The sequence below is a fragment of the Gallinula chloropus genome (assembly GCF_964237585.1).
Source record: "Gallinula chloropus genome assembly, chromosome: 20".
NCBI classification, from domain to species: domain Eukaryota; kingdom Metazoa; phylum Chordata; class Aves; order Gruiformes; family Rallidae; genus Gallinula; species Gallinula chloropus.
In genome coordinates, this window is record NC_140105.1 from 5,179,813 (window position 1) to 5,205,201 (window position 25,389).

Consider the following 25,389-nt stretch of genomic DNA (forward strand, 5'->3'; position numbering starts at 1 on the left):
GGGGTTCAGAGCACCGCGGTGTTTCCCGCCTCTCCTTTCCTGGTGGCGATGCCCAAGGGATGGAGCTGAGGGGGTTTAGCTGAAGTCCCCAGCAGTCCATGGGAGTGGGTCAGTGTGCCTGGCCCCCCTCCCCTGCCCTCTGAACTACCTGAGCAACTCAGCACCCTGAGACCAGAGACACGTTGTGACCAGTATATGAGCTCTCTCTGGGCCAGGTGAGGAGCCGAGTATAACCCAGCAGCACAACCATGCTCAGGACAACAGGATCGTGCCCATGTCCCAGCAGGCAGGGGCACCCTGGAGCCAGCCAGGTCCCACAGCAGCAGCTCACACAACCCAGACCATGCTCTCCTGCCCGAACTGGGAGGCAAGAAAATCCCTCCTGGTGCAGGGCCATGAGTCTGGCAGGCTGCTCTGACGCCCGGGGAGGAGCGTCTGCAAGGGAGGGCAGGGAGCACACGCCATGCCAGCAGCAAGGCCACTGCCAGATCACCATGTGACTCCTCTGTGCCGATCCAGGCTGGATCGGAACTGACCCTGGATCCCCCAGCCACAGCTCAGGCATTCATCTCCCTTCACGGAGTGCTCACCCTCAGCCATTTATATAACAGTGGGTGTTGCTTCCTCCAAGCGATCGATGTCACTGGTTTAAGGATGGAAACCACAGGGGAGAAAAGACAACAGGAGAGGCCCAACTGGGTCGGAAGGGGGGGCAAAAGCAGAAAGGGGTGCTCAGCCCACCCATGAACATGGAATCCTCGTGGGATCCCCATGCTCCAGCCCTTCCACGGGTACAGTGGGATTCAGGGCACCTGGAGAGGTGATGCTGTGCTGCTTAGCTTCTGGGACAAGGGGATGCTGCAATTCCCAGACCCGGCTGGGGGTTCTCCCCCCATCTTCACTCCCTGGGGGCTCACGGTTTGTTTAGCTGATGAGCCCCTCAGCACCAGGGCTGCGTGGGGGCTTGGTACCAGGCACGAAGGGCAGCGCCCACTGAGGTCAGCTGTCACCTCCCCACATCCTGGGGCACCCGCAGCAGCTTATCTACATTACAGCAAAGTTTCGGCCACTTGACTCAGACTAACCCCTTGCCGCAAATAAATCCCCTCCTGAAACCTCCCGTGTTGCACCATCTTCAAAACGACTTGACTTTGCTCAGCCCCGTGCACTGCATCCAACTTTGTGCTGCTCACCAAAAGCGCTCACAGGGAGTGCAGGAAGAATATTTACTCACTTATCAAAGGAGCCCCACACAGCCCCGCTCAGAGAGCAGCCCAGGCTGCTGCCGACCTCCCCCCCCCCACAAGCATGCAAGAGCCAGCGGGTAACTCGGGGGTACCCAGAGCCCCGAATACCCATCTCCACCTCTTCAGCTTTCCGAGAGAGGAGCGGCAGCAGCGAAAGTAAAACTCACAGAACGCATAAAGCTGGAAAAGCAACAGCAAACATCCCTCCCACCCGAGCTGAGCTAAGCTGAGCCTCCAGCCCAGGAATCCACCTGGAGAAACGAAGTATCCCAAACATTCCTGCAGCCAGCGGCAGCGCCGGGGAGAAGAGAAGGGGGGGGGAAAAACCCCAACGACTCAGTACAAACCCAACCAAACTAACCCCAAATCACATCAGTAGCGAAGGAAAGATGCGAAAGAGCAGCAGAGACCGACACTGGGTGCCCAAGGGGCGGGTGGGGGGAGACTCGCCTGCCCCGGAGGCCCCGGGAAGCCCCGCGCTGCCCGCCGGGCGCGCTGGCACTGATGGGGACACCGGTCGCGTCCCCCCCACACACTCTCCCCAGACCCCAAGGGATGGGGATGGGCCGCTCCCTCCTTCAGGGAGGGCTCGGGGCGGGGGGGAGGGGGATTTCTTTCCCCCACGCCCCCCCCCCCGCGACGAGCCGCCCCGCTGCTCCTGCGAGCGTCCCGCGCCGGGCGGCCCCGCAGCCCCCACTCACCTGGCGGCGCTCCCAGCCCGCCCAGCCGCGCCGGGGCGAACCGAGCCGCACCGGACCGGACCGCCCCGCACCGGGCCGAGCCGAGCCGCGCGGCGCTACACCGCGCTGAGAAGTACAGAGCCGAGACAAGCAGGAACTTGCCGAGCCGTGCGGAGCTGGACCCGGACCCGGACCGGGACCGGAGCGGAGCGAGCGACGCGGTCCCGGCTGCCCGGCTCGCAAGGCGGCGCGGCGCTCGGCAAAGTCCCGCTCGGGCTGGCCCCGTCCCGGCAGGAAATCCCTCCCCGGCCCGGCCTGATTGGAAAAGCCCGGCGGGTTGTGCGGGCTGGGCAGGGCCGGGGCTGCTGTCAGTCACCGTGATGCGCCGGCAGATTGGGGCAGGGCCGCGGCAGCCCGCCGCACCGGCACCGCTCCCGCCCCGCGCCGGACCGGGGGATGCTCCGGGGGCTCCCGGGCAAGCGGCTCGCTTTGAGCGGGGCCCGGCCCGAGAGCTAATACCGTCCGGGACCGGCTCCGAGAGACGGGACCGATGTGGTACGGGAGCGAGCCGGTAGTCTGGGAGCAGCCCCGGGGGCGATCCCCCATCCTCGGCCCGGACCGACCCGGTGGGTCCTGGACCAGCGCCGGAGGGCGATTACCCCATCCTCGACCCGGTGGTCCAGGACCGTCTCCGGAGACCGATCTCTCCCCGCTTCAGTCCCAGACCCATCCCATCAGCCCTTTGACCCCTCCACTGCCGACCACCCGGGCAGAGGGGCTGCAGAGGCTGCTGATAGCACCCGCGGGACCAAGATCCACCAATCCCCAGCTGTCCAAACCCGAAATTAATCCTACTCTGACAAAGCACTAAAATCACCCAAAATCACCCATTTCTGCCAGTCCCTGACAGAAACACAGAAACCAGTGCTCCCCCGAGCAGGGCTCTCTTAAAACAAGAGATTGCCTAATAAAGCTGGACAGCTTTTGCTGCATGATACCACTGGATTATCATCAACTAATCAGATTAAAAACACACAAGGCTTTGATTTTATTCACCAAGTGCCCTGCCCACAGCTCCCCGGGGGGAGTTGCACACATCCCAGTACCTCCTCGAACCAGGCCCCCAGGCATCTCGCCAAATGATGGTTTCGTGAGCAATCCCAATAAGGGGGGATCCTCAGCAAGGAGGAACTGACGTTTCAAGACACACCCTGTCTTTTCAGTTCAGGAATAAAGAGATTATTATGCACATGTAATTATAAATGTCAACATTTTACGGCTCCTGGGTTGAAGCGTGAAGCTTTAAGTAGCCCTGCTAGGAAGGGCTGTGAAGGGAAAGGGCTTGTTATTCCTTCTGTGAGTTTTGCCAGAGCTTGTAAAGCGCAGTGACATTTATAATAATCCCCTGAATTTATGTAGCACCTTTTGTCCTTTTAAGGATCTTAATTAAGCTTTGCAGCTCCCTGAGCACAGACTAAACCCACTTTCGCAGAAGAGGAGCTCAGGCCCCGCTCTGTACAAACCATGTGCCCTGGTTCAGGCAGGGGTAGGGCTTTCCCACCCCAACGACACGGTTACACCACAGCAAGTGCTGATATTCCCACCCAAAGGTCAGGCCACTTCAGCTGCACCCGCGTGGTTAAAACTGGCTAATTTAGTCATTAATCTCTGGAGTCACACATGCCTTTTGATTGGAGGGTGCTGCTGGAGGGTTTACCCCAATTTACTAGAAATCCACAATTTCTAGCCCAGCCTTTGAACATTAAACCATGTACACACCAAAGCCTGACGCCTTCACTTTACGGCCCTGCCTGCGGGCAGCGGAGTGAGGATGAGGAGGCAGCTCCCATTTCCTATCGCCTGTCTCACAGCTTTCCACAGACTCTCAGAGGTTGCATGGTTTGGGGGGTGATCCCAGGACAAGGACCCACCAGTGGCAGAGCCAACAGCCCCACCAGGCATTATTCCACCGAGCCCATGCCGAGAGTATCGATGGAGTTGCCACAGCAGAGAAACCCATTCCAGCACGTTACTAATACTTTGCACCACTGCGAGATGTTTGCAGTCTGGGGGAAGTTTTTGGGGTGTGGGTACCCTTGGGAGGCCAGCCCTCTCCTCAGCCCCCGCAGAAAGGTGTCCACGGGAGCACAGATTCATGTTCCTTAGTTGGGGTGTGGGACTTGGGGGCTCCCAGCTCGCTGGGGTGCTCGAAGCAGCCGAGCCCCTGCTCCCGCTCACAGCTCTCCAGGTGGATGTTGCCACCTAGAGGTCCCTGCTACAACCATCGACTCTCCACAAAGTGAGTGGGAAGGAGGTTTTGTTGGGTCTTTTTTTGTTGTTGTTGGGGTTTTTGTTTGTTTGCGGGGGGATTTTTTAGTCATTACAACATTTGAAAGCCAGATTTTTGGGTTAGGCACTGAGGGGGAAGGAGCAGATTAGCTGTTCCTACAGCCGGTAAGTTTCTGACTCAAAATGCTAATGCTCAGTGCTTTAGCAGCTCTCCCCAGCCCGTCCTGTACAGCTGATTGATGGCCACAGCTCATCCCAGCTCGTCTCTCAGTCCCAACAGCTGTTCAAACCCCTCCTCACTACTCTGAAATTGTTTCGAGGAGCAGTCAAAAAAAACCCCAAACCAAAACAAAGTGATATATTTGCTACCAGGGAGGGAAAGAGTCTGACTGGCAGGAGCAATGCACACAGCAATGCGCACAGCAGCATCCATGGCAGCTCCGCTGCCAGCACCGGCTCTCAGTGAGACTGTGACAGAGACACCTCCAAGACACAGGAGTGCAAAGGTCCCACTCCCACCCATGAAAGCCAAACTTAGAAAGTCCTGGCAATCTCATCCACACCCAGCAGGACGGGTAGGAGGGCTGCAAAGGCCCTCACCAGACATCCAAAACATTTTAAGTATGTTATGAACCAGCTGGATGGAAACATACTTCTCCCCTCTCAGCTGTGGCTTCGGCGCCTCCTGTTTAAAACCACAGCACACGGGCCCAGCTCAACCCAAAGACTTGCTGCTGCAACCCCAAAGCTGCCTCTCACACCCGTGCAGGGGAAGGCTCAGGCTACCAGGGCAGCAAAGGCAGCAGGATTGCTTTCCCTGGGTGGGAGCACAGACGCTGGCTGCCTGCATACTGACAGTTCAGGGTCAGAGAGGGGCTGGAGGCTGATCCCTGCACTCCCACGAGGTCAATGTCACTGCGGCAGAGGCTGTGGCATCCCATAATAGTAACGTGGTATCCATCCTGCTGGGAGGAAGGTGCAGACTGAGGACAAAACAGGGTGAGGAAGAGCCTCTCCTGCACTGAATCAGGCCACAGTAGAAAGCAGGTTATTGCCCAGATTTAGAGCCTGCACCAGGAGTGCTTCCTACAGCTCCTGACATTCATTCCCACAGCACCTGGCCTCACTCAGTGAGTGCCCCACTGTTTGGCTTCAGTAGTGTCTGCAAACAACCCAGCAAGTCTCAGTCTTGTTCCTAGTGCTCCATATTCACATTCCATCCCCACTGACCCTTCCCTGCACAGGCATCTGTCCCCTCCTGGGTGATGGCCAGGACTGGCACTTCCCACCTGGCTCAGCACTCCACCTTGTTGGCTGCAATGTTAAGGGCAAAGCTAGAGAAGGACAGGGGATCTGGACACTCAAGGTGCTTATGTATACATTTGCTCCATTCCCTTTTATAAACCCTCCTGGCCACAGCCACTGCTAGGAAGCCAAGGATGAAAACCAGGAGGTTTCAACAAGACAGAGATGCACTGCCCACAAGGAAGAGGAGGAGGATGCTGTGCTCCCAGGGCACCAGGTGCTGGCAAAGGGTTTTTTTGCTCTGGTTTGGCCTCAGACACCTCCTGCCTCCATACTACACACAGCAGTTGCTGGCAGGGCTTCCATGCCAGAACACATCCCAGGACCTGGACACAGCTCCATGTGTACATGCCCTGTGAAGCTGAGCATCAGCCATAGCATGAAAAGCAGTAACTGCCCTTAGCAAAGCCTATGGTACCTGCTGGTGCCAAACAGCAAAATAAACTGTACCTAGAGTTGTCTCTCCAGCAGGTAACAGTGCTTTGGAGGTGATTTAGGAAGCTCTGCTCAACTGCAGACTTAGAGCAAAGAAATCCCCAGCACACACTCGCCCTCAGCTAACCAGCCCTCACATCACCCCACTGGAGCCCAGCTTCCAACTCTGCAGCCACAGCTCAAGCACGTGTGAGCTGGGAGTTACAGCCCACATCAGCCTCTGCCCTGGCACAGGACACTCTACCACACTCCCTCTCCCTGCATCCGCATGGGAACTCGGGCAGGCTGCAGCTCAGAGGTCCCAGCAGGAGCAGCCTCCCCATGTGCCAACACTCGTTCTCATTGAACTCACCTCTCCCGGGCACACATGCTGCTCGCACTATCCTCCCCGTCCTCCTGCTTTCCTCCTCCTCTGTGAGCCTCCCTGTGCTGACAGCCACTTCTTTCTGGTCCTGTGCCTTTCTTTTCTCTCTGTCTCCTTTGCTCAGTCCCCCTCTCAGGAAATTAAAGATAATCCTCCCTTTTCTTGCTGCCGGATTCGCTGTTTAACATTCGCTGCGTGTGCTTGCACTGATTCAGAACGGGATTAGACTTTCTGTTGCTTTGATGTCAGTTGGGCTTTGCACTTAAGGCAGAGGGGGAAAGAAGAAAATGCCTGTTAACAAACCTCCTGGGTTCTGCCCAACCCCTTACACCCATCCTGGAATGAACTTACCTGCAGAAAGTTGATCCCTTCCAGGATCAATCCTAGGGGAACACACGGATTTGCAAGCCCAGTACCATGGTCCCTACGCTGGACATGATTCTTTGGAAATGCCCAGCTTCCATCCCGACTCAGTTATCACCCAGCAAATGGCTCCTGTCAGGAGGGAGGTGTCATTAATCATCGGAAAACCACAACTCGTTAGCTGTCAGTGAATATTGCAGCCTCCAGCTGCTGCACAGCAGGGAGCGTGTGGGCCACCGACATCGCTTCAATAGAGACCAGGGCTCAGGCTCCCACCAGCAATACCCTGAGCTGCTCATTTCCAAGGGAGAAGCAGGTGCTGCAGGGTGGCCAAGATGGAAATCCGTACCCTGCTCCCTGTGGTGTGACACTTGCCATGCAGCACAGTCTGTGCATAGGGCATTCCCCTCTGCTTCCTCAGGGTTGAGCTTCTCCCTTTGGAAAACAAGAATCTGTGGTTATTTTCACTGGCTGGTACCTCCAGTACCAGTCAGAAGTCAGTGACAGCCTTGCTTTGCATGAGACACAGCTCCTTGAGTCCACAATGTCCAAACTAGCCAGCAGCACAGTTTGGAGCTGGGACATGATCTCTGTGATCTCCCACCAGAGGAAAAGACTGTTCTACACGGGGTTCTGCAGAGCTGTGACCAGGGCTGGGATCTGATGGTGAGTCCCATTCCTGTTCAGCCAGGACAGCCCTTCCCCAGGGGCTTGCTGCCTGATGCTCCAGCTCTGTTCCCATCTGAGCTTCACCACACAGACAGTTGGGTCTGCTCTGGGTAACAGGCAGGTCCAGGGGCTGCAGAAGTGGAGATGTTTGGTTGCAACTGAAACAACCCCAGCAGCTTCTGCAGATTATTTGGGAACGCGATTCCATGGATGAGCATAGTCCAGCCACAGACAAGACCCACCTCCCAGCCCTGTCACTGCTGAGATGCACAGCTCGTTCCTGCAGAGCAGAAGTGGGGGCACATCTAAGCTCTCCCTGGGACCTGGCAGCCGTAATCCCTCTGTCACCCACCGTACACCACTGTGCTGCAGCTCTGGCTGGCATCACCACTGTGTCGGACATCCTCCAGGACTGCCCAGGGGCTCGGGACACACCTCTGCCTAGAGCACAGTGTCTAATCCATTTTGCCCGGTGCATGCACACAGACTTGATTAATGTCTGCAATGAGCTCCATCCATCATCAGGGAGTAAAGGAGATTAACTCTGCAGCACGCCTGCCTCGCGTTGATCCCATTCTCCAGGCCTCCTGATTAATGGTGCGGCCGCCTTATCTGTCAGGCCAGGAAACACGAGTATCCGGGTTGACTGGGGATGAAGGGAAGCTGGGGGCTTTCGGGCTGCGAGTGGGGTGCTGCAGAGCGCGCTGCGGCCACACCGGCATCGGGGCTGTGCCAACACACCCCTGCTCCCCACACTGCCAGGCCTCCTGCTTCCCATTCCCACTGCTCCCTGCCTCTCTGCACCCTCTAATCCTCCCTTGCTGTGCTGGCAGGAATGGCTGGAGAGAGAGCAGCAAAGGCAGCACTGATGCCTCCCTGCAGGAACGCAGCGTGAAAGCCCAACGCCTGCGACTCCATTTCCCCTCGACAGTCAGCAGGGAAGATGTCACTCCCCATCCACGAAAGGAATTTGGATGGAGACCTGGAGTAACCCGGGCAAAACCCCTCTCAGAGCCGTGGGCAAGGCTGTGGCTGACCAGCGCTGCAGAGGGCGGCCGCTCGGCCGGGCTCTTCCCTGAGAGGACGCGCGTGTGAAGTGGATGCGGCGGATGAGCGGTGCCATCTGGATGGGCTCCAGCTCCTGCCCCTGGCTCGCCACTGATGCTTCATTAACAGCTCCCTCCTTTCAGCTCCCGTCTCCTTGGCTTCTGCTGCGATCAGCTGGGCTGGAGTTTTGTTGTCTTGGGTTTTTTCCAAGTGGAAATTATTTCTCATTTCTTTTAACAATCAGGACACAGAGAAAGAGACAGGAGAGGAAGGAATTTCCAAGAGATGAAAGGGCAGGATTAAGGACACGGCTTTCGCTTTGTTATCCCACTAGTGCAGCTAAGAAATTCCTTTCAGGAGAAGGCTTTAATTAACTATGTTTTTCTGACAGGAAAGAAACCTGGATCTAGAGATAGGGCTGGTTTCTTGGGCCTGCCGACAGCTCTGGCTCCAACCTCCGCAGCCCAGATTCACGCACATGCTTTTCTACAAAACAACTTTGCCCAATGCGTTTCCATTTGCTTTACAAAGGCACCCACTGTCACCCCAGCCTAGAAAATAAGGCACAGAGCAGGGAAATAAAAAGAAAATTCCAGGCACAAACAAGGCTACCACGCATGGCACCGCCGGGAATCGGATCCGAGTGCGCTGAACCACAGTGCCACAGCGGGGCAAGATGTGGCAAGGGGCCTTTGCACAGAGGAATAACCCAGGGCAGGAGGCAGTAGAAATATCTCCATTGCCTTCTAGACCAGCAGCCCTTCTCACACAGCAGGAAAAATCAGGGAGAGAGAAGAGAAAGAGGCCCGGTGGCAAACTGGGACATTTAGAAAGCATTGCGCTGATGTATCTGCATCCTCTACTGCTGCAAAACCCCCCAGGAACAGAGTCAATCAAAAATAACATTTGGGGCTGATTTTTATCCAGATGAACTCTCTCCAAATATTTTTAAGGCAACCATCAAAACAGCCAACTCCTGGCTTGTTTAACCCTTCTCCTGAAACCCGAGTCTGAAAGAAAGCACCATCTCAGTAAACATCCTGTTTTGTGAGCTTGACCTGCAAAACTGGATGTGGTACCAGATCTGCCCATCCCCAGCACCACCCCAGTCACCTCCCAGCACCCTGACTCTGCCCTGACCCGCTTAGTCTTTCTGCAGCTCCACTTTCTATGGAGACCAGGACACGAAAGACAACAAATCCACACAGGTTTACAGAGGAAGCCTCACCCCAACCTTACACAACAGCAGCGACTCCTGCGAGCGAAACATCTCACCTGATCCCTCTGAGAATCACATTTGCCTTTTTTTGAGGCGTGTTGAGCAGAAAGCTCACACCAAACCCATGCCTCCCTCCTCGCCCGCCTCTCCAACTAATGAACTCCCAGCTGATAACAAATGCAGATCCTGAAATGTCTGTCTCTGCTCACAGCATTTAACAGCCCGAGGGGCTAAGTGGTTTACCCATTATTGTTTTCATAAGTGAGCATCGTTTTGCTTTTTCATTATCATTTTAAAGGGTTCCCACCTCTCCCAGTGCCCTCAGCCACTGCCTCCAACCCCGGCAGACGGCTCCGCTCCCCCAGCAGCACAGGGCACATATGGCTGATGTGCTGGAGGAAAGAAACATCTGGCTGCTCCAGTCACCCGGCCGCCGAAGCGAGCAGAGCTTTCCTGGGGGCTGCAGGTCCACATCAGAAGGGTTTCCCATCCCGTGCTACCACCACTAACAGCCCCTCTCTCAACACAAGACTTCTCACTTATAGTTTATTCCTTATTTGTTTTATAGGGTTTGTGCTTCTCTGCATCTCCTGCAACCTAAGAATTTCTTGGGAGATGCTGTATCACTTTACTGGACTTCAGGTAGATTCAATGTACCTACCACAGCTCAGACAATAGGCTATTGCTGCTTTCCCCTCTCCTGCCCCTGCTCAGCAGCAGGCAGCAAGGCTGCAGTCCCTGGTTATAAAACACCACCTCTTTTTTTCTGATAGCTCTGTCATAAATCCTCACGCTTGGATTTGCAATTTCATGTGACAGCTCTTTCCAAGCCCCGACTGGAGTTTATCTCGTCTCCCTGACTTGAACCTCTCAGGATTTTTAGTTTTGCTTCACCTCAGATCTGCAATTTCCATTTCCAAGTTCCAGGCCATCATTCTCATTGAAAAGGGTGCCAGAGCGCTCATTTCAGGTTGGGCAGACATCTATTCTTGGTCATCAACCTCCCTACATCAATCCTCCTGCTCTGTCTCCTCTTGAGCCCCACACAGAGTTATCCACAAGCTACAGATCTGAGCCAAAACTTTTTTTCTCCTGCTCAGACTCAGGAGGAATTCAGGTTACAGCTACCTCCCCTTTGCACTGATGCCTCTTCTTGTAGAAGGGAAGCCAAGCAAATAATACTGCACCCTACAGCAGGATTTGCCTCCCTGGGGGCTCCTGGCTGTTTCTGTCCAACGCTGAGAACTGCCTACAGCTTCTTTTCTCTGCTGATGGGATCAGCCTGGTTCACCAAGTGTACCTCTGCATCCCTGACCCCAGCACATCAGCTGCAGGCAGCCATGGAGCCCACCAGCCTCTCTGCTTCCCTGTCACAGGTCATGCACCCTGCTTGGCCGGGTGTTATTTTTGGCTGTGCTTTTGTCCTGTGATCCTTTAACCTTTAACAATAAAAGCAAAACCACAAAAAAAGCTGCTGCTCTGCCCTTTGGTTTGCTGCAAGCAACCAGGATGGGCAGAGGCTGAAGACTAAACCCACAAATTAGTGGCGTGGGACTGGAAAGAGCCAGGACTGACCAGGCAGCTCAGACCTGTTACTGCAAGGGCAGGAAGCCTGTGGGGAGAAAGGTGGTCAGCTGGCTGGTCATCAGGCTTCAGATAATGCCCACTTTGTGTGAATTAATTAGAAATGCAGTGTGGAGGGGTTAGATGGCTGTTTAGCTAAGTATTCCTGTCAAACCACGTGTGAATTTATCGAGCAGCTGAGAAAGGGAATTCACTCTGCTGTGTTCATCAGGCACACACATGTGAGAGAAAGCAGGGTCTGGAGCTGGGAAATCACAGAATCACAGAAATCAGGGCTTTGCTGATGGTTCAGTCTCAGGCCACATCCCCATGTTTATCAATGCCAGCTCAGGGCTGAACTGGCTCACACTGTAACACCGATCTGAATTGAATCAGGCATCAAGACATGACAGCAACTTCCTTCCAAACAGCCAGAGCATATATGCACTGAGCATCTAGATGGATGACAGCAATGCCCCAGTCACCGTTCAGTTGCCTTGATGAAGCTACTCCTTCAAACCTTTGGGTTTTCTGCGCTTGTGGTTTTTTATAATCAAATAATTACATTCAGCACACATCCCTCTGTGGGGATACAAACAGTGGTGCTGGGATAATCATTGCAGGAAGATGGATAAGGTGCTGCCTAAGCCAGTGCCATTGTAGAGAGAATTACCATCAATTTTTGACCTCAAGCTCAGCATTCTGGCTTCAGGGAAATTATTTAACTTTGCCACATGACATTTTCCTTCCCTGTAGATGAGTGGTAGCAAAGACTCACTTTCCAGGACCAAGGGAGGCAAAACAGATCAGTAGTTGGAAACTACTTTACCAATCTTGCCTGAAAAGGCGTGAGGGAGACTGATGGTGTGACTGTCAGAGACAACAACATTCACATACTCAGCCCGTACAGAGGGTTGATGCACCACGTCTAACACATCCCGAATTAAATCATCTCTACCCCTAAGGCAGTTGCAAGGGCAAAACTTCACCCATTGGGCTGTTTGATCAATATAAATAAAAAAGAGAGCCAAGCATAAATAAATAGATTCATGCAGAGGCCCATCCTGTAAGTCTGGAGCTGTGAATAAGGAAACCAGTGAATTAAAGGGGAGGGTTTGCAACTTGGCTTTTAGCGAAGGCTGTGCTCTCCAGAGTGCAAGTCAGAGTAGTAGCTAGGCACTAAATAAATACGTAGCACATGAGAACGCCTCCATCTAATGAGAAATTATTTGGTGAAATGAGCTGGGGAAATGGTTTCAGTAGCACAGTAACAGAAGCTGGCACTGCGTCCTGCCCCACGGGATGCTGTGGTTCTACTCATGTTGCGTAAGGCAGGATCTCCAGCTGGGACAGACACAGGAAATATAAGTCATTACTGAAATGCAAGAGCCTTTCAGGGTTAAACCACTGTTTGACCAGCCAGATCCATTCCCCAGTCACAGAATTTGCCTAGCAGCAGCTTTGTAAGATTAGCATCTTTCTTCCTTAACTGTGACTTTACAGACAGGATGGTCTAAGGTCTGTGGTGATGCCAACTTTGTAGGAAGAAGTAATGTTTTTTCTTTTATGTTCCAGGGCTGAGCTCCATTTCCACACCTTTATCTACATCATTCGACTATCAAGATAGCAGCTCCCTGCTTAAATGTTAATTGCTATATCTCTCAAAGTGTGTTTTCAAGAGACTAGTGCTTCAGTCTTCCTTGTAACTGCATGGAGTGGTTAGTACAACTCCTGGGCTGTATCCCAAGGTCCCTTGAGAGCTTGTCCCTGCTGCAGTTTCCAGAAGACTAGCACTCACAGAACTAGTCCTTCAGAGAGCTGCAGTCTTCAAGTGTTCAACCAGATAATGAAACAATTGCTGGGGCTGGTCCTTGAGCTCTACACAGGGACAGGCTGTGCATCACCAACTGCTGCAGTTAATACTCTATCCCTTCAACTTGGTGGCGCTGGTTTTATAGTGACCAGCCCTTCCTTGGGGCAACAGCTTCCATAGATCTTTGACCTGGCAAAAAGGGAGAACCAAACCTCTCCAAAGCCCGAATGCAAGAGCCCAATAATAAAACGCTCCCATAACCATGCTGGTGAAGTGAATCAAGTGCTGAGCACGGCTTTGTCATTGCAGCTGTGACACGTGCGCATCAGGGATGGAGCCGCTGTGGATCATCATGCCCCTACAGCTGAGAAGGAGGAATGGCAGCTTCCTCAAACGCAAAGCAGTTTCCAAGTGAACAGCAATATTTGAGCCTGCAAATTAAAACTAATGCTGTGCTTTGGAAACTGCAAGATTTAAATGTCAGGATGGCTCTTTGAAAGCTGTAAGATATCTACGTTCCTCTCCAGGGAAAGTGAGTAGGAGCTTGTCTATGCAAGGAAAACATCTGAAATAGCAACTGCCCACCAGTTAGTTTCCCGTGCAAACACTCATACTTTGTACTTCACAACTGGATTAAGCAAAATTATACAAAGGCACTCACTGCAGAGGACACCCTGTTTGCAACAGCTCTCCTGCCTGAGCTCCAGCATCCCTGCAGCTTGTTTAGCAGAAGTAACCCCACATGGATGAGCACTAAAATGTGAAAAAATTAGAAAAATATCAACTCAGGGCACCGATTTTTCACAAGCTGTACATGTTCAAAACTGCCTTGTGGATATCTGCCAAGGAACAAACCCCAAAACTCTTGGGTAAATCACTGAGGCAACTCCAGAGACTCAGCAAAAACCTCACAGCACAACAGACAGGTTGGCCCCAGCCTGTCTCCAAGCCCTAAGAGCTACAATGCCTGGGTGAAACATACTCCATGTTCCTATCTACCGCTGGTCCACTAGAGGACAACCTAATAATGATGAACTCCTTTGGTAGGATTGTTGGTAGTATGTGTGCTGAGCCTCATTTAATGATGCAGAGGACGTCTGGTCCTGATCAACACGGTCTTATGAAGCACCAAAAAATGGCCCCTACAACTGACACCAGCCTTTGCAACTACAGAGTGATAGTAGCAAGGGAGACTTCTGGACAGACAGATGTAGTTTTCACAAAGCAAACCAAATCCCCTACGCTGCACTTGGCCACAGAGGAAAAGCTGCCTGTTGCTGCTGGTTTTCTCGCAGACGGCTGACACGACAGGCTTCTCCAGCCCAGGAAACGCTCAGAGGGTACAGAATGATCCTTTTGCTCTGGTAACATGTTATTTATCAAACCATAATGGAAGAACCCAACTCGTATAAACAGTGGGCAGGAAGCACAACAGAATCATCAGCTCAAAGCCACAGAAAAGAGCAGGCTACTGCTCTGGCAAGGCACAGAAAGAGGAGAAAAGCGGTTTCTCAAAACCCAAAGGGATTCCTGCCTGGTATTTTTAAGGCCAAAAAACTAGAACACAAATAAAATCTGAGCTAGCAATAGGGCTGATTTCTGGAGCTAGGAAGCAAGTGAGCTGTGGCAAGAAGTGGAACGGCAGAAAACAGCAGAGAATTAATTACAAGTGTCTCAGGCTGGAATTAGAAGGGCCAGAGGGTCAAAGCATTGCAGTTTTCAGTGCATAATTTAGTACCTTGACATTCCCCAGCCCCACTCGTGGGGATGCACTTGTGACCCAGGGATGAAAACTGTCTGTGTCTCTGCAAGAGAGAAAGATACACGTTGTAGGCAGGAGATGAGAGCTACTTAAAAGGCAAAATCTACTCTTCCTTTCCTCCTGACGGTAGCAGAGCAGGCTGCCTGTCACTGGGAGGGCGCTGGTCCCGGCCACCCCTTCGGGGGCCACACGAGATGCGAAGGGGCTCTCGCCGCAGCCCTGCCCAGCCCCCGGCCGGGAACGGCCCCTCCACCCCCGGAGGAGGGCAGCTCCCCGCGGCCCCGCTCCGCGCCGGCATTCCCTCCCACCCGACGGCGGTGGAGAGATGCTCTCAGACGACGTGGCTGGCGGAGTCAGCTGCTCTTTGATGTCAGTACCTGCTCCGGGCTCGGCGGGGCGGGAGCGGGCGAGCGGAGCGCAGCGCAGCCGAGCCGCAGCCTCCGCTCGCCGGCTGCGGGAGGGCTCCCGCCTCCCGCACTCCGCCGGCCCCCGTCCGCCCCGGCGGTAAAAGGCAGCGAGCCCCCAAACCCCGTCGCCGAGCCACCTGAGGGAAACTTGTCCAACTTTCTCCGTCCCCGGCAGCGGGACTCGCTGCCATGGCCCCCGCCAACTCCTCCCGCAACTTCTCCGCGCCGGAGGCTCGGAACGGCTCAGGTAAGCGGGGGCTGCGCGGGGCGGGGGCGCCGGGGCGCGGAGAGATTCGTGAGGGAAAATCCGCCCGCAAACGCCTCTTGCGCTGCTCTAGTGCCGAGCCCGGTGCTGTTCGTGCTGAGCGGGGCTGAGCGACCGGCCGGGACCGTGCGAAGCGGGTGAGGGGGAACGCGGGGGCGCAGCCCCCCGACTCCCGGGCTGCTGGTCGGGTAGAGCCGCCTTCAGCACCCCAGGGCGGACAGCTCCGTGCCCCAGCGGGGCAGCACCCGGCGGGCAGGACGGGGTTAACCCCCTCCCGGGGGCTGGGGAGGTCCCCGGTCCCGGCTGTCCCTCCCGGGACGCCGCTCAGCACCCGAACAACGCCCAGACAGCACCGCTGGTCGCGGCGGCTTGAAGCTGTTCGCTACCTTCTGGCCGGGAGGCAGAACCAACTCCGGCAGCCCATTGGTCATGGCTGCAGGGAAGAGATGAACTGGGCTGGACAGGGCAGGGAACAAGGCGCAGAGAACAGGAGACCTCGCTGGAGAGGGACGCAGAAATCCTCACCAGCCTCCCGGTTTCTCACTGCTGCCCCTGTTCCCAAACTCAGTAGTTCAGGGTCAGGCAGACCTGCAAGTTGGTGAGAGTCTTCAACAGGTGTTTTGCATGTGGTGTTTGACTCCCTGCCCACCAGCATGTCCTTTATAAACTGTAAGTGTACCTGAGGTGCTTCCTTCTGAAATGCAGTAAAGACAGTTTCTTACATACCTGGGCACAGCTGGAGACAGCCATCACCTTAGAGAAAAGGAAGAAATTAGACCAGTCCTCACTCAGTTCACATAGTGCAGCCCCATCCCTGTGGGACTTTTAAAAGAGAGTAACAGGGAAGCCACAGATCTACAGACAAGGACAAATCAATGCCTGAAGTAGCTGTCTCAGTAAACAAAGTACAGCCACTTGGGTGTGCACAGAAGCAACACTGAAAACTCAAGATTCAACCATCTCTCAAGATGAAAGAGGCTTTAAAAGAGACGTTTTGAGTATATGACAGTCACACACCTCTGACTCCAGTCCATAATACACACATTGACTATAGCTTCACACTAGCTTTCAGCTAATAACACTTGAAAGTCCTCCTTGCACAAGTACCAACAGCAGGAAAGATACAAACTACCTTTCACATGAAGCCTTTGGGCTTGCACACATTTTGCTCCAAGGCCAGCCGAGTTTGTTCCAAGTGTTACAGGATCACCAAGAGCACTCCTTTTACTGTAGAAAAAGGACACTTTGTCCCATTTTCCAGCTAAGTGGCCTTTACATTTCACTCATGCAATCTATTTCCACCACATTCATAACAAGGTTCGGGGCTAAAAGAGCAGAACAGAACTCATAGGAACTCCTGAAGAACAGCAGGACCACAGGCATCATTTTGGAGTCTCCTTCTGTGGAGATATTCCAGACCCATCCAGACACCGACCTGTGTGACCTGTCCTAGGGACCCTGCTTTGGCAGGGGGGTTGGACTCGATCTCTTGAGGTCCCTTACAACCCCTACAACTTTGTGATTCCAATTTCTAGTCCAGCATCTTCAAGCATTAAGGAGGTGAGACATCTGTGCAGATGTTCAGGGGATGCACAGGCTGGATGCAGAAGGTGAAGTACCAGGTCTCAATAGGGTGGTTGATGACACTATGTCATCTACCAAAATCCATGTAACATGGGGCATTTCCTTGCATTAATGATCAGCTGGGAGGAACAGGGACAGTTTTTAAACTCCCCTCCAGATGGCCTGGACCAGGTTTCTTGTCTTATCAACCAAGCCTTGTTTTCTCCTTCAGGCCCCTGCCAGTTCTGTGCCTCCCTGGCTGCTTTGTCATCTGCGTAAAGGCTGTCAGAGACAATGGTGCAGCAACAGCTCTACAGGATTCTGGCCTTGGTCTTGCTTATGCTGGCTGCTTCCTAGTCCCAGAAGGACTAAGGTAGTGGCAGCTCATCATGTCCCACTTGCAGAACAAACAGCCCTGCAATCAGTGCCTTAGGCAGCACCTTTTGTGCCTAAGAGCAGAAATCCCTGTTGGTTGGCACTGAGGGCTTGTGGCTTCAAAATGTGATTTTAAATCTGGGTTGGGGACAAGGCAAATGTAAATTTGGTTATGTTTGGGCCTCCCACCCCAAACAGCAACAGTCGAGCATCAATGCTGATAAGCTAAGTGTCACCAGGCAAGAATTTTGCCTTTGAAATCTACCTACATCCAGAACACAAGAGACAAGAGCTTTAAGCCATTTTTTTCCTCCAGGAACTACTGGGGCATTCCCTGTTGAAGGGCCATCAAACACACTACCAAAATCCCTGTCTGGCCACACATCTGGATTTCTTTCTACAAAAGAGAGACAGGGAAAAGGGCTGGAGGATGGAAAGGAACGTATAGCTCTGGTCTAACCTTGACAAAACTGGGACATGGCCTGGGTTACAACCCCAGACCTCACAATTTAGATAAGCATTCATTATCTGCCTGCATGGTCAGTGAACTCTTACACTGTACAACAGGTAAGCCACCCAACAGACAAGCAGAAGCTTTCTGGCACAACAGCTTAAGCACTGACCATATCCAGATTTTGGCACCCACATACAGGGTTACTTCTCTGATGTGGGAGGCACCAGCTGCCTCACCCACTCCCCTCAAAATGGCTGGACACCCAGCAGTGCCTGGAAGAGAAGTTACTCTCAACTCCCTGTCAGACGCTGGAAAGGGCAGAGGCACACCAGCCTGATGTTACTCCCCCAAAAAGACCTGGGGAGGGTCAGGGCAGGACAGAATTACATCAGGAGGGCCAGGGAAAGAAGTCTACACATGGCCAGGTTTGGGTGGTGTGCTGCATGCATTGGGTGGCAGGGGAGGAAGTGTCAAATCCCCAGCTGTGCCTCTCCAAGTACAGCAGAGGGTCTTAAACATCATTCCAAGCCTGATCTTCAAAGAGGATCCAGCTGCAGGGCAGGGCAAGCACACAAAGATATAAAGAGGTGACCTCTGGGTTGCACTCATGGCTTTGGTTTGTTTTGGCAGTACCTGAGAAGCCAGCACCGTACACCAATGTGATCATGCCCAGTCTCTTCAGCATCATCTGTTTCCTGGGCATTGTGGGGAACCTCATTGTCATCTACACAATCATCAAGAAAAAGAAGCTGAGATGCAAACAGACTGTGCCTGACATCTTCATCTTCAACCTCTCCATTGTGGACCTCCTCTTCCTCTTGGGCATGCCCTTCCTCATCCACCAGCTCCTAGGAAATGGCTCATGGTACTTTGGAGCTCCCCTATGCACAATCATCACTGCTCTGGACACCAACAGTCAGATCACCAGCACCAACATCCTTACAGTGATGACACTGGACCGTTACCTGGCAACAGTCTACCCTCTAAAATCTACCTACGTCCGAACCCCATGCGTTGCAGCTCTAGTTATCTGCTTGGTGTGGCTCCTCTCCTTCCTGACCATCATTCCTGTGTGGATGTATGCAGGTCTCATGCCACTGGAGGACGGGACTGTGCGCTGCGCTCTCCTGCTCCCCAACCCAGAAACTGATATCTACTGGTTTACCCTCTATCAGTTCATGCTGGCATTCGCTGTGCCATTGATTGTGATCTGTGTGGTCTACTTTAAGATCCTCCAGCACATGGCCACCACTGTGGTCCCACTGCCCCAGAGGAGCCTCCGGGTACGTACCAAGAAAGTCACTCGAATGGCAGTTGCCATCTGCTCTGCCTTTTTTATTTGCTGGGCTCCCTTCTACATCCTCCAGCTGGTTCACCTCGGCATTGACACACCATCCATGGCCTTCTTCTATGCCTACAACTTCGCCATTAGTTTGGGCTATGCCAACAGCTGCCTCAACCCCTTCCTCTACATCGCCCTCAGCGAGACCTTCAAGCGCCAGTTCCTAGTGGCCATCCGCCCTGCAAAAGAGCCTTGTTGCAACAGCAGCTCTGTCAACAACAACAGCATGACAGAGGCTAGTGTGTGTCTAAAACTGGCACCAGAATCCACCCAGCAGACTCAGTTTCTGGAGGACTTTTCCCCACGGTCACTGCCTGTGACTGTTCACTAGGGCGCTCTGAAGTGATTGCAGCAAACAGCCTTCAGATCTGTAAGTTGATGGAGAAGCAGCAGCTTCAGGCAATTCTTGGTGAAGCATATGAACTACAGGCTTCCACCTCCAAGAGTCCAGGTGCCTCCCTTTTTCATCGCAGGGCTCTGCTCCTACACTGCCCTTGGCCTGTGAGATGCTGCCTACTGCTGCTTCTTTCTACTCCTGCATGGGAGGACTCTAGCACACAAGGCACTGGACCCCCAAAGAGGATGGATGGAAGAGAAAGAAAGGACAGAAAGTGGATTTCAAGGGGAAATGTTCATCCTGGAAGAGTAAAACCTCCACCAACAACACTGCCCAGCAATTCCCTGCCTGACCAGGATTCCTAAGCAACAGGCCAGTAGAGAGCTACTTCTTTCAAAACTTGGACCTTTGAAACACACTATCATGTATTTATTTTTGGTAAGAAATCTGACCTGCAAACTTTGACGGCTCTGCTGTTATCCTAGAAGCAAACAGCAGAGAGATTTGGGGGCCAGAAGTCACACCTAGGTCTGCCACTTGGACTTTTGGCCCAGCCCCATCTGCCTCTGGTGGCTGGTATTATTTAGCAACCAAGATATTGGTAAGAACTGGTTAATTTCAATGCTAATCCTAAATATTTCAAGCAAAATCAGGCAGATAAATGCACTGCTTCAAGGGACCAAAAAGCAATTCTCAAAACCACTGCTGCTGCCACCAGCTTTGTGGCTTTTCATGTCAATGAGCTGATTTTCACACTGCTAGTTCCTCATGCTGCTCTCATGCCTCACAGGCTGTAGGGCCATCGGGGAACCCCAGGCAGAGGGGTTTAAGCATGACTAAAACACACAGCAGGCGGAGATCTGCAGAGCAAGATGTGAAAAGGCAGCTCTGATGAAGCAGAGTTGCTTATTCGGCTTCCTCAGAATAACAAATGCGTTACCAAGTTAAGAGGGGAAATTAAATGTCTGTGTTTTGTATATGCAGCTTCAACAGCCACAGATTAGGAAGCAACTTGGTGTGTTCCAGAGACTAAAGACAAGACAGCAGCGTGGATCAGCTCAGAGGGGATTACAGGGATAGCCTGCACAGGGCTCCAGGGGATGGTGCAGGCATTGTGCAACCCTGTGTCAAACATGGAGGGGACTGGTTACTGTAGATTAGTTTAACATAAAGAAGAATTAAAACCCATCAAGCAGCACAAAAGAATTTGTTGTTGTGCTTCTGGTTTCATGCCGCCAGCCAGCCACAACATACCCAGGACAGAAAGTCACCTGCATGGGACTTCCCAAGGCACAGCACGCTCACACGCGGGTGGTTACCACAGCCTACACCCTGCGCAGGTCACACAGCCATTCACTCACCTCTGCCTATCAGACCAGGCCAGCGTGCAACACCAGCTCTTTCAGCAGCATCAGACGCAGCACGTTGCTTGTTGAGTCACTGGACAAACCTCACAGCGGGTCTCTGCCTCTAGTTTCATTCCAGGCTCTGTCAACCTGCACCGCCGCAGCGGCACGTCCGCGCCGTGACTGTACGGTGTCTTGTCAGTTGTTCCCCCTCATCTCCCTGGGCAGTAAAGCCAGACAGACACATATGGAGCTTTTCAAGCTTTATGACTTGAAAAATCTTTGTCCCATTTTAACTGCCAGGAATTTTCACCTGTGCTGGCTTCCAGAGCTGCTCTGCTCTTTGGCCTGTACTCTCCTCAACGGGCTCAGGAGCAAAGATCGAGGGAGATATCGGCTGTTTCAAGCCAGACTTGCTCTCGGGACAAGGGAAGCTATTGTGTTACCTTTCTCCCATAAGGAAGTTCAGGAGATGACTGGCACACTTCTCTGAAAGGAGATGATGATGGTTGGGTGGTTTATTTTTTTTTTCTCCTTTAATATCAGCAATGAGGAAAGTGAAAACAGACTGTATTGTCAGGGCACTCGGAGAGCAGCACATGGAAGGTATTATCTGACAGTAAAGGTGTTTATGGGTGAACTAGTCTGTTCTTGTCTTCTGTGAGTCAATCTGACCCAGAGTGGCCAAGCCACACGCTAAAAACCACAGGGGCATGGCAGGCTATCTAAGGAGGGAAACCAGCACCAATTGGTGCAACACTGGAAAGGGTCTGTGTGGGGACAGACCCCTTCTGGACCCCGTCACACTGAAGTCAAGGCACAGTACACAGGCATCTTCCCAGGTTGAGGTCTTAGATCTCCCATACATGAGGAGGAAAGCCATGCTTGACAGACCTGGTCCCAGCACAAGGCTTCCTATTTAGCTGGTGTCCCAGCAGAGGCACCTGCCCCTGTCCACCACAGTGCAAAGGCTCATGGTTTCCAATTCCTCACATTCCTCCTGCCTGTCCCCAAGGGGTTTCCCAACCAGATGTCTAAATGCCAGCTGTGGGCTTCCCTCCCTTTCCACATATACCCATAAAAGCTGTGCTAGCTGCACCTCAGGAAGACAGGGATGTGGGTACCTGTGGATGCACTGGGAAGATGGGTACAGACAAAGAAAACCAGCAAAGAACACAATTTACCTAAATCACCCCAAAACACAATGCAAGATGACAAAAGCCCTCTCTTTTGAACACAAATCCTCAGGGGTGTCACCCTGCCTGGGGGTAAGGCAAGAACTTCCAGTAGCTATAGAGTGTCTGTGCACCTTGGTGTTACCTATTCCAAATATCCTACCCCTTTTCCCTACTTGTCAGGGCCAGCTTTGTTCAGTCAGAGAGTCTGTTGACATTGTAGTTTACATTCAGCTTTACCTCTTGTCTATTCCCCTCTTTGTACTTCTGAAGTGATGTCCTCCAACTCGGTGCCTCGGTTACTGATTGTGGAGCCTGACTAAAAGGCATCGCTGAGTAGGAAGGAGACAGCTTCTCAGGCAGAGACAGGCAGCTGAAGTGCTGCAAGATCTGTCTGAAAGGCACGGTGAGAAAGGCACAGAGAGAACACCACGTTTCCCTGCAGTCCTGCCTCCCATACACAGCCCCCTGCTCTCTGGCTCTCTTGCTTGAGAGAAACTAAGGGAAATAAAGCTAATAGAACAGGGGAAAAGACACCCCCAAAACCAAAGGGCAATAAAAAGAAACTATTCCATCTAGTTGTTCAGCTCAACACCCTGCCACACTGGATGAGACAAATTTCCTCAGCTCCTTTTGCCAGCACTTTTCCCTGTGTTCTCAAGCTGCCTCATCAGACAGCAGGAAGACAGATGGGTTCACTCTCCACCCCCTCCTCTTCCCCTTCTTGTCCTTAGAGGTGTGACTGAAGCCACATGTCACAGCTCTGCTCTGCATAAACTCCCACAAGGGGCAGATGGTCCACTTCTACTCCTACTTTCCCAGATAGTGACAGAGCCCTCTTGGCTGGATGCTGCAGGATTCAGCCCCTGGCTCACCCTTTCCAGGTACCTTTTTTCCACTACACAGATCTCCACAACCACACTGGGTAGTAAAATACACTCCTGCCTTTCCCACAGTCACAGCTCTGCCAAGCCAGCCCAAAGGACAAAGACCTGAGGTCCCCAAGCCCTGCCAGGTAGCAGACTGGTGGAATTCTTCCCCAAACACCTTTCTCCACCTGAAGTCTCTGCATGGCTAAACCTGGCCAAGAGCAAGGTGCAGCCGTGACGGAGCACTGGCACAGTGCTGGCAGCTGCTGGGTGGGGAGGAGGGAAAGGTGGGGTGACTCACTGGCCCCTGGGACACAGCCATAACCTGACTAATGATGTTTCATCAATCCTTCCGAGTTGCTAATTGGACGCATTTCATTCAACAGACTCACCAGTGGGAGACGAGCCATGCGGCAGGTACAGATACGTTTCCAGCCCACTCACTCCGCATTAGTTGTCCTGCCAGATGCAGGGACCACACAGCAGTGCCATTTCTCCCTCACCTCCCATTAGGAAAGAAACCCAGCTAAACCCTCACACCCCCCACCCACCCACCAACCTTTCCACTCACTCTATCCATGCTGCAGGGCTGGTGGGGACAGCATGTAGGAAAGCCTCACTGACAGCAGTCAACTAAGCTGGGAGGGATGCCTCATCTACAGCCTGCATCTGCCCCTGCAGAGCTCTTCCAACAGACCTTCAGGGCCCCTGGGAAACAGAAGATGTATTTTAAAGTTGTATTTATGGGCAGCATTTGAACAGGGAACTCGCTGCATCCCTGGCTGGAAAACCTTGACTAAGAGATGGAGACCCTGATTGCAGGAGGGCATGAGAGCTGATACCTGCTCTTAGAGTCTTTGTGCCCTATCCATATCCCAGTTCAGGAAACAGGTCCTACAGTTCTACCAGACCCAATAGCTGTGAGTCTCAGAGCATCTTTCTAGCAGTAGGGTGGTGTTGGTTATGGAAATCCCATCTCCTGATCTCCCAGGAGAGCAGTGGCACTGGCTTCTCCTGAAGGGTAGAGCTGGGCTTCAACAACTGCACCGTTACACTTGAGAAGTGGCTTACTTCAGTATGAGACACGATGATACACAGAGTGGTGCTTTCATAAGCACTTCCAGATGTGCTGAGGACAAGCATGTTAGAAAAGCCTCCAGGGCTATCAGCTCTAAATGCTGCTGGAGTAATACCAACACTCCCCAGGGTCAAGCCTGTGTACAAAGGATTCCACCTCCAGAGCAAAGTCAGACTACACTGGCGTCACCTTCCCCAAGCACAGCAGCTGCACAACACAGGGACTGCTGAGGCCCCATCCTGCAGGTCCTTACAGGGTTAGAGCTCTGGAAAGGAGAGCCAAGTTCCACCCATCACACCAGAGTGTGTTTGAGTTTACACCAGTGCAGTCAGCCAGCTTTTAGCACAACAGGGAGCAGACTCTGCCCCAGGTACTGACTGTGTCATCATCTGGCCCCGCATGAGAAAAGGAGATCTGCAGGGTCTGGCTCCACAGCCATGCCTTTGGGGCAGTGACTTTTCCAAGCTTCAGTCAGTGACACACAGAGGTTTTGGTTTAGGACTTAAACCTTATTTCTTCCACTTAAAACTAAGTTACCAGATGAGTCAGCCCTTCCCTCCACCCTGTGTTCTTCTGTCCCCTGCAGGTTTCCACTCGCAGGGTAGGCAGGCTGAGAGTCACTGACATCATTTTAATTATTCTGCTGTTTGGTTTCTTATTAAGTTGCCTTTGCAAAGTCTAGAGGAGCTCTTACCATCATCTTCCTACACACGCTGCCAGGAGCACAGCAGCTCGGCGGCAGCGGGCTGCCATGCCTTGCTCCACCAGACACCTCAGAGCAGAAAGAGCTCTCCTTTAGCAGCCACAGCAAGGAGGCTCCTGATTTGTCCAGGAGCAGTGCTTCTTACACCCACATCCCGCTGCAGGCTCACAGATGCAGTCCTCTACCTTCTCTTCCATGGGGCTTGACACAGGAAGCCAAACACTAACATTTTCATGTACATTTTGGCACAGAGCACTTGATGGGGATAAGCCCAGTGATGGAAATGATGGGTGCAGTTATCACTGGTGAGAGCTTCTTAAAACTCTTACTTAACCCATTAGGAGGTTGGTTCTTGGAGGTGCACCTTCTCCAGCAGCCAGGTCCCTCCCATCAAGTAATGGAAACAGGTTTTGAGAGCAGCAGACTGTTCACACCAGGGTTCCCTCTGTCCTCCTTCCTGCCTGCTCACGAAGACTTTGGATTTCAACTTACATAAAACATTTTACACATTTAATTTCCTTTTTTTAAAAGGTCAAGTCATCATAATCTCCAACTCAGACCACCAAGTGCTCTGGCAATGTAAAATTGTCATGTGATCAGCACAGAAACTGCTTCAGAAGAGAAAGACTAAAATGCCACCTCTCAGACCACAAACATGTTGCCTGTCCTTTGCTTTTATTTAAGTCCAGATACTTTTCCCAGCCAACCATCACCACAAA

General features: G+C 52.7%; 1 protein-coding gene across 1 annotated transcript; it reads left to right on the forward strand.

Moving 5' to 3' along the window:
• Positions 1–15,352: 15,352 nt before the first annotated feature.
• On the forward strand, positions 15,353–19,493 carry LOC311199608 (melanin-concentrating hormone receptor 1-like; the record flags this gene model as incomplete). The annotated part of the gene is made up of 2 exons (XM_084273729.1): positions 15,353–15,410; positions 18,451–19,493. 2 exons carry the CDS (start codon positions 15,353–15,355, stop codon positions 19,491–19,493), a joined length of 1,101 nt encoding a protein of 366 aa, XP_084129855.1.
• Between the last annotated feature and the right edge of the window lie 5,896 nt (positions 19,494–25,389).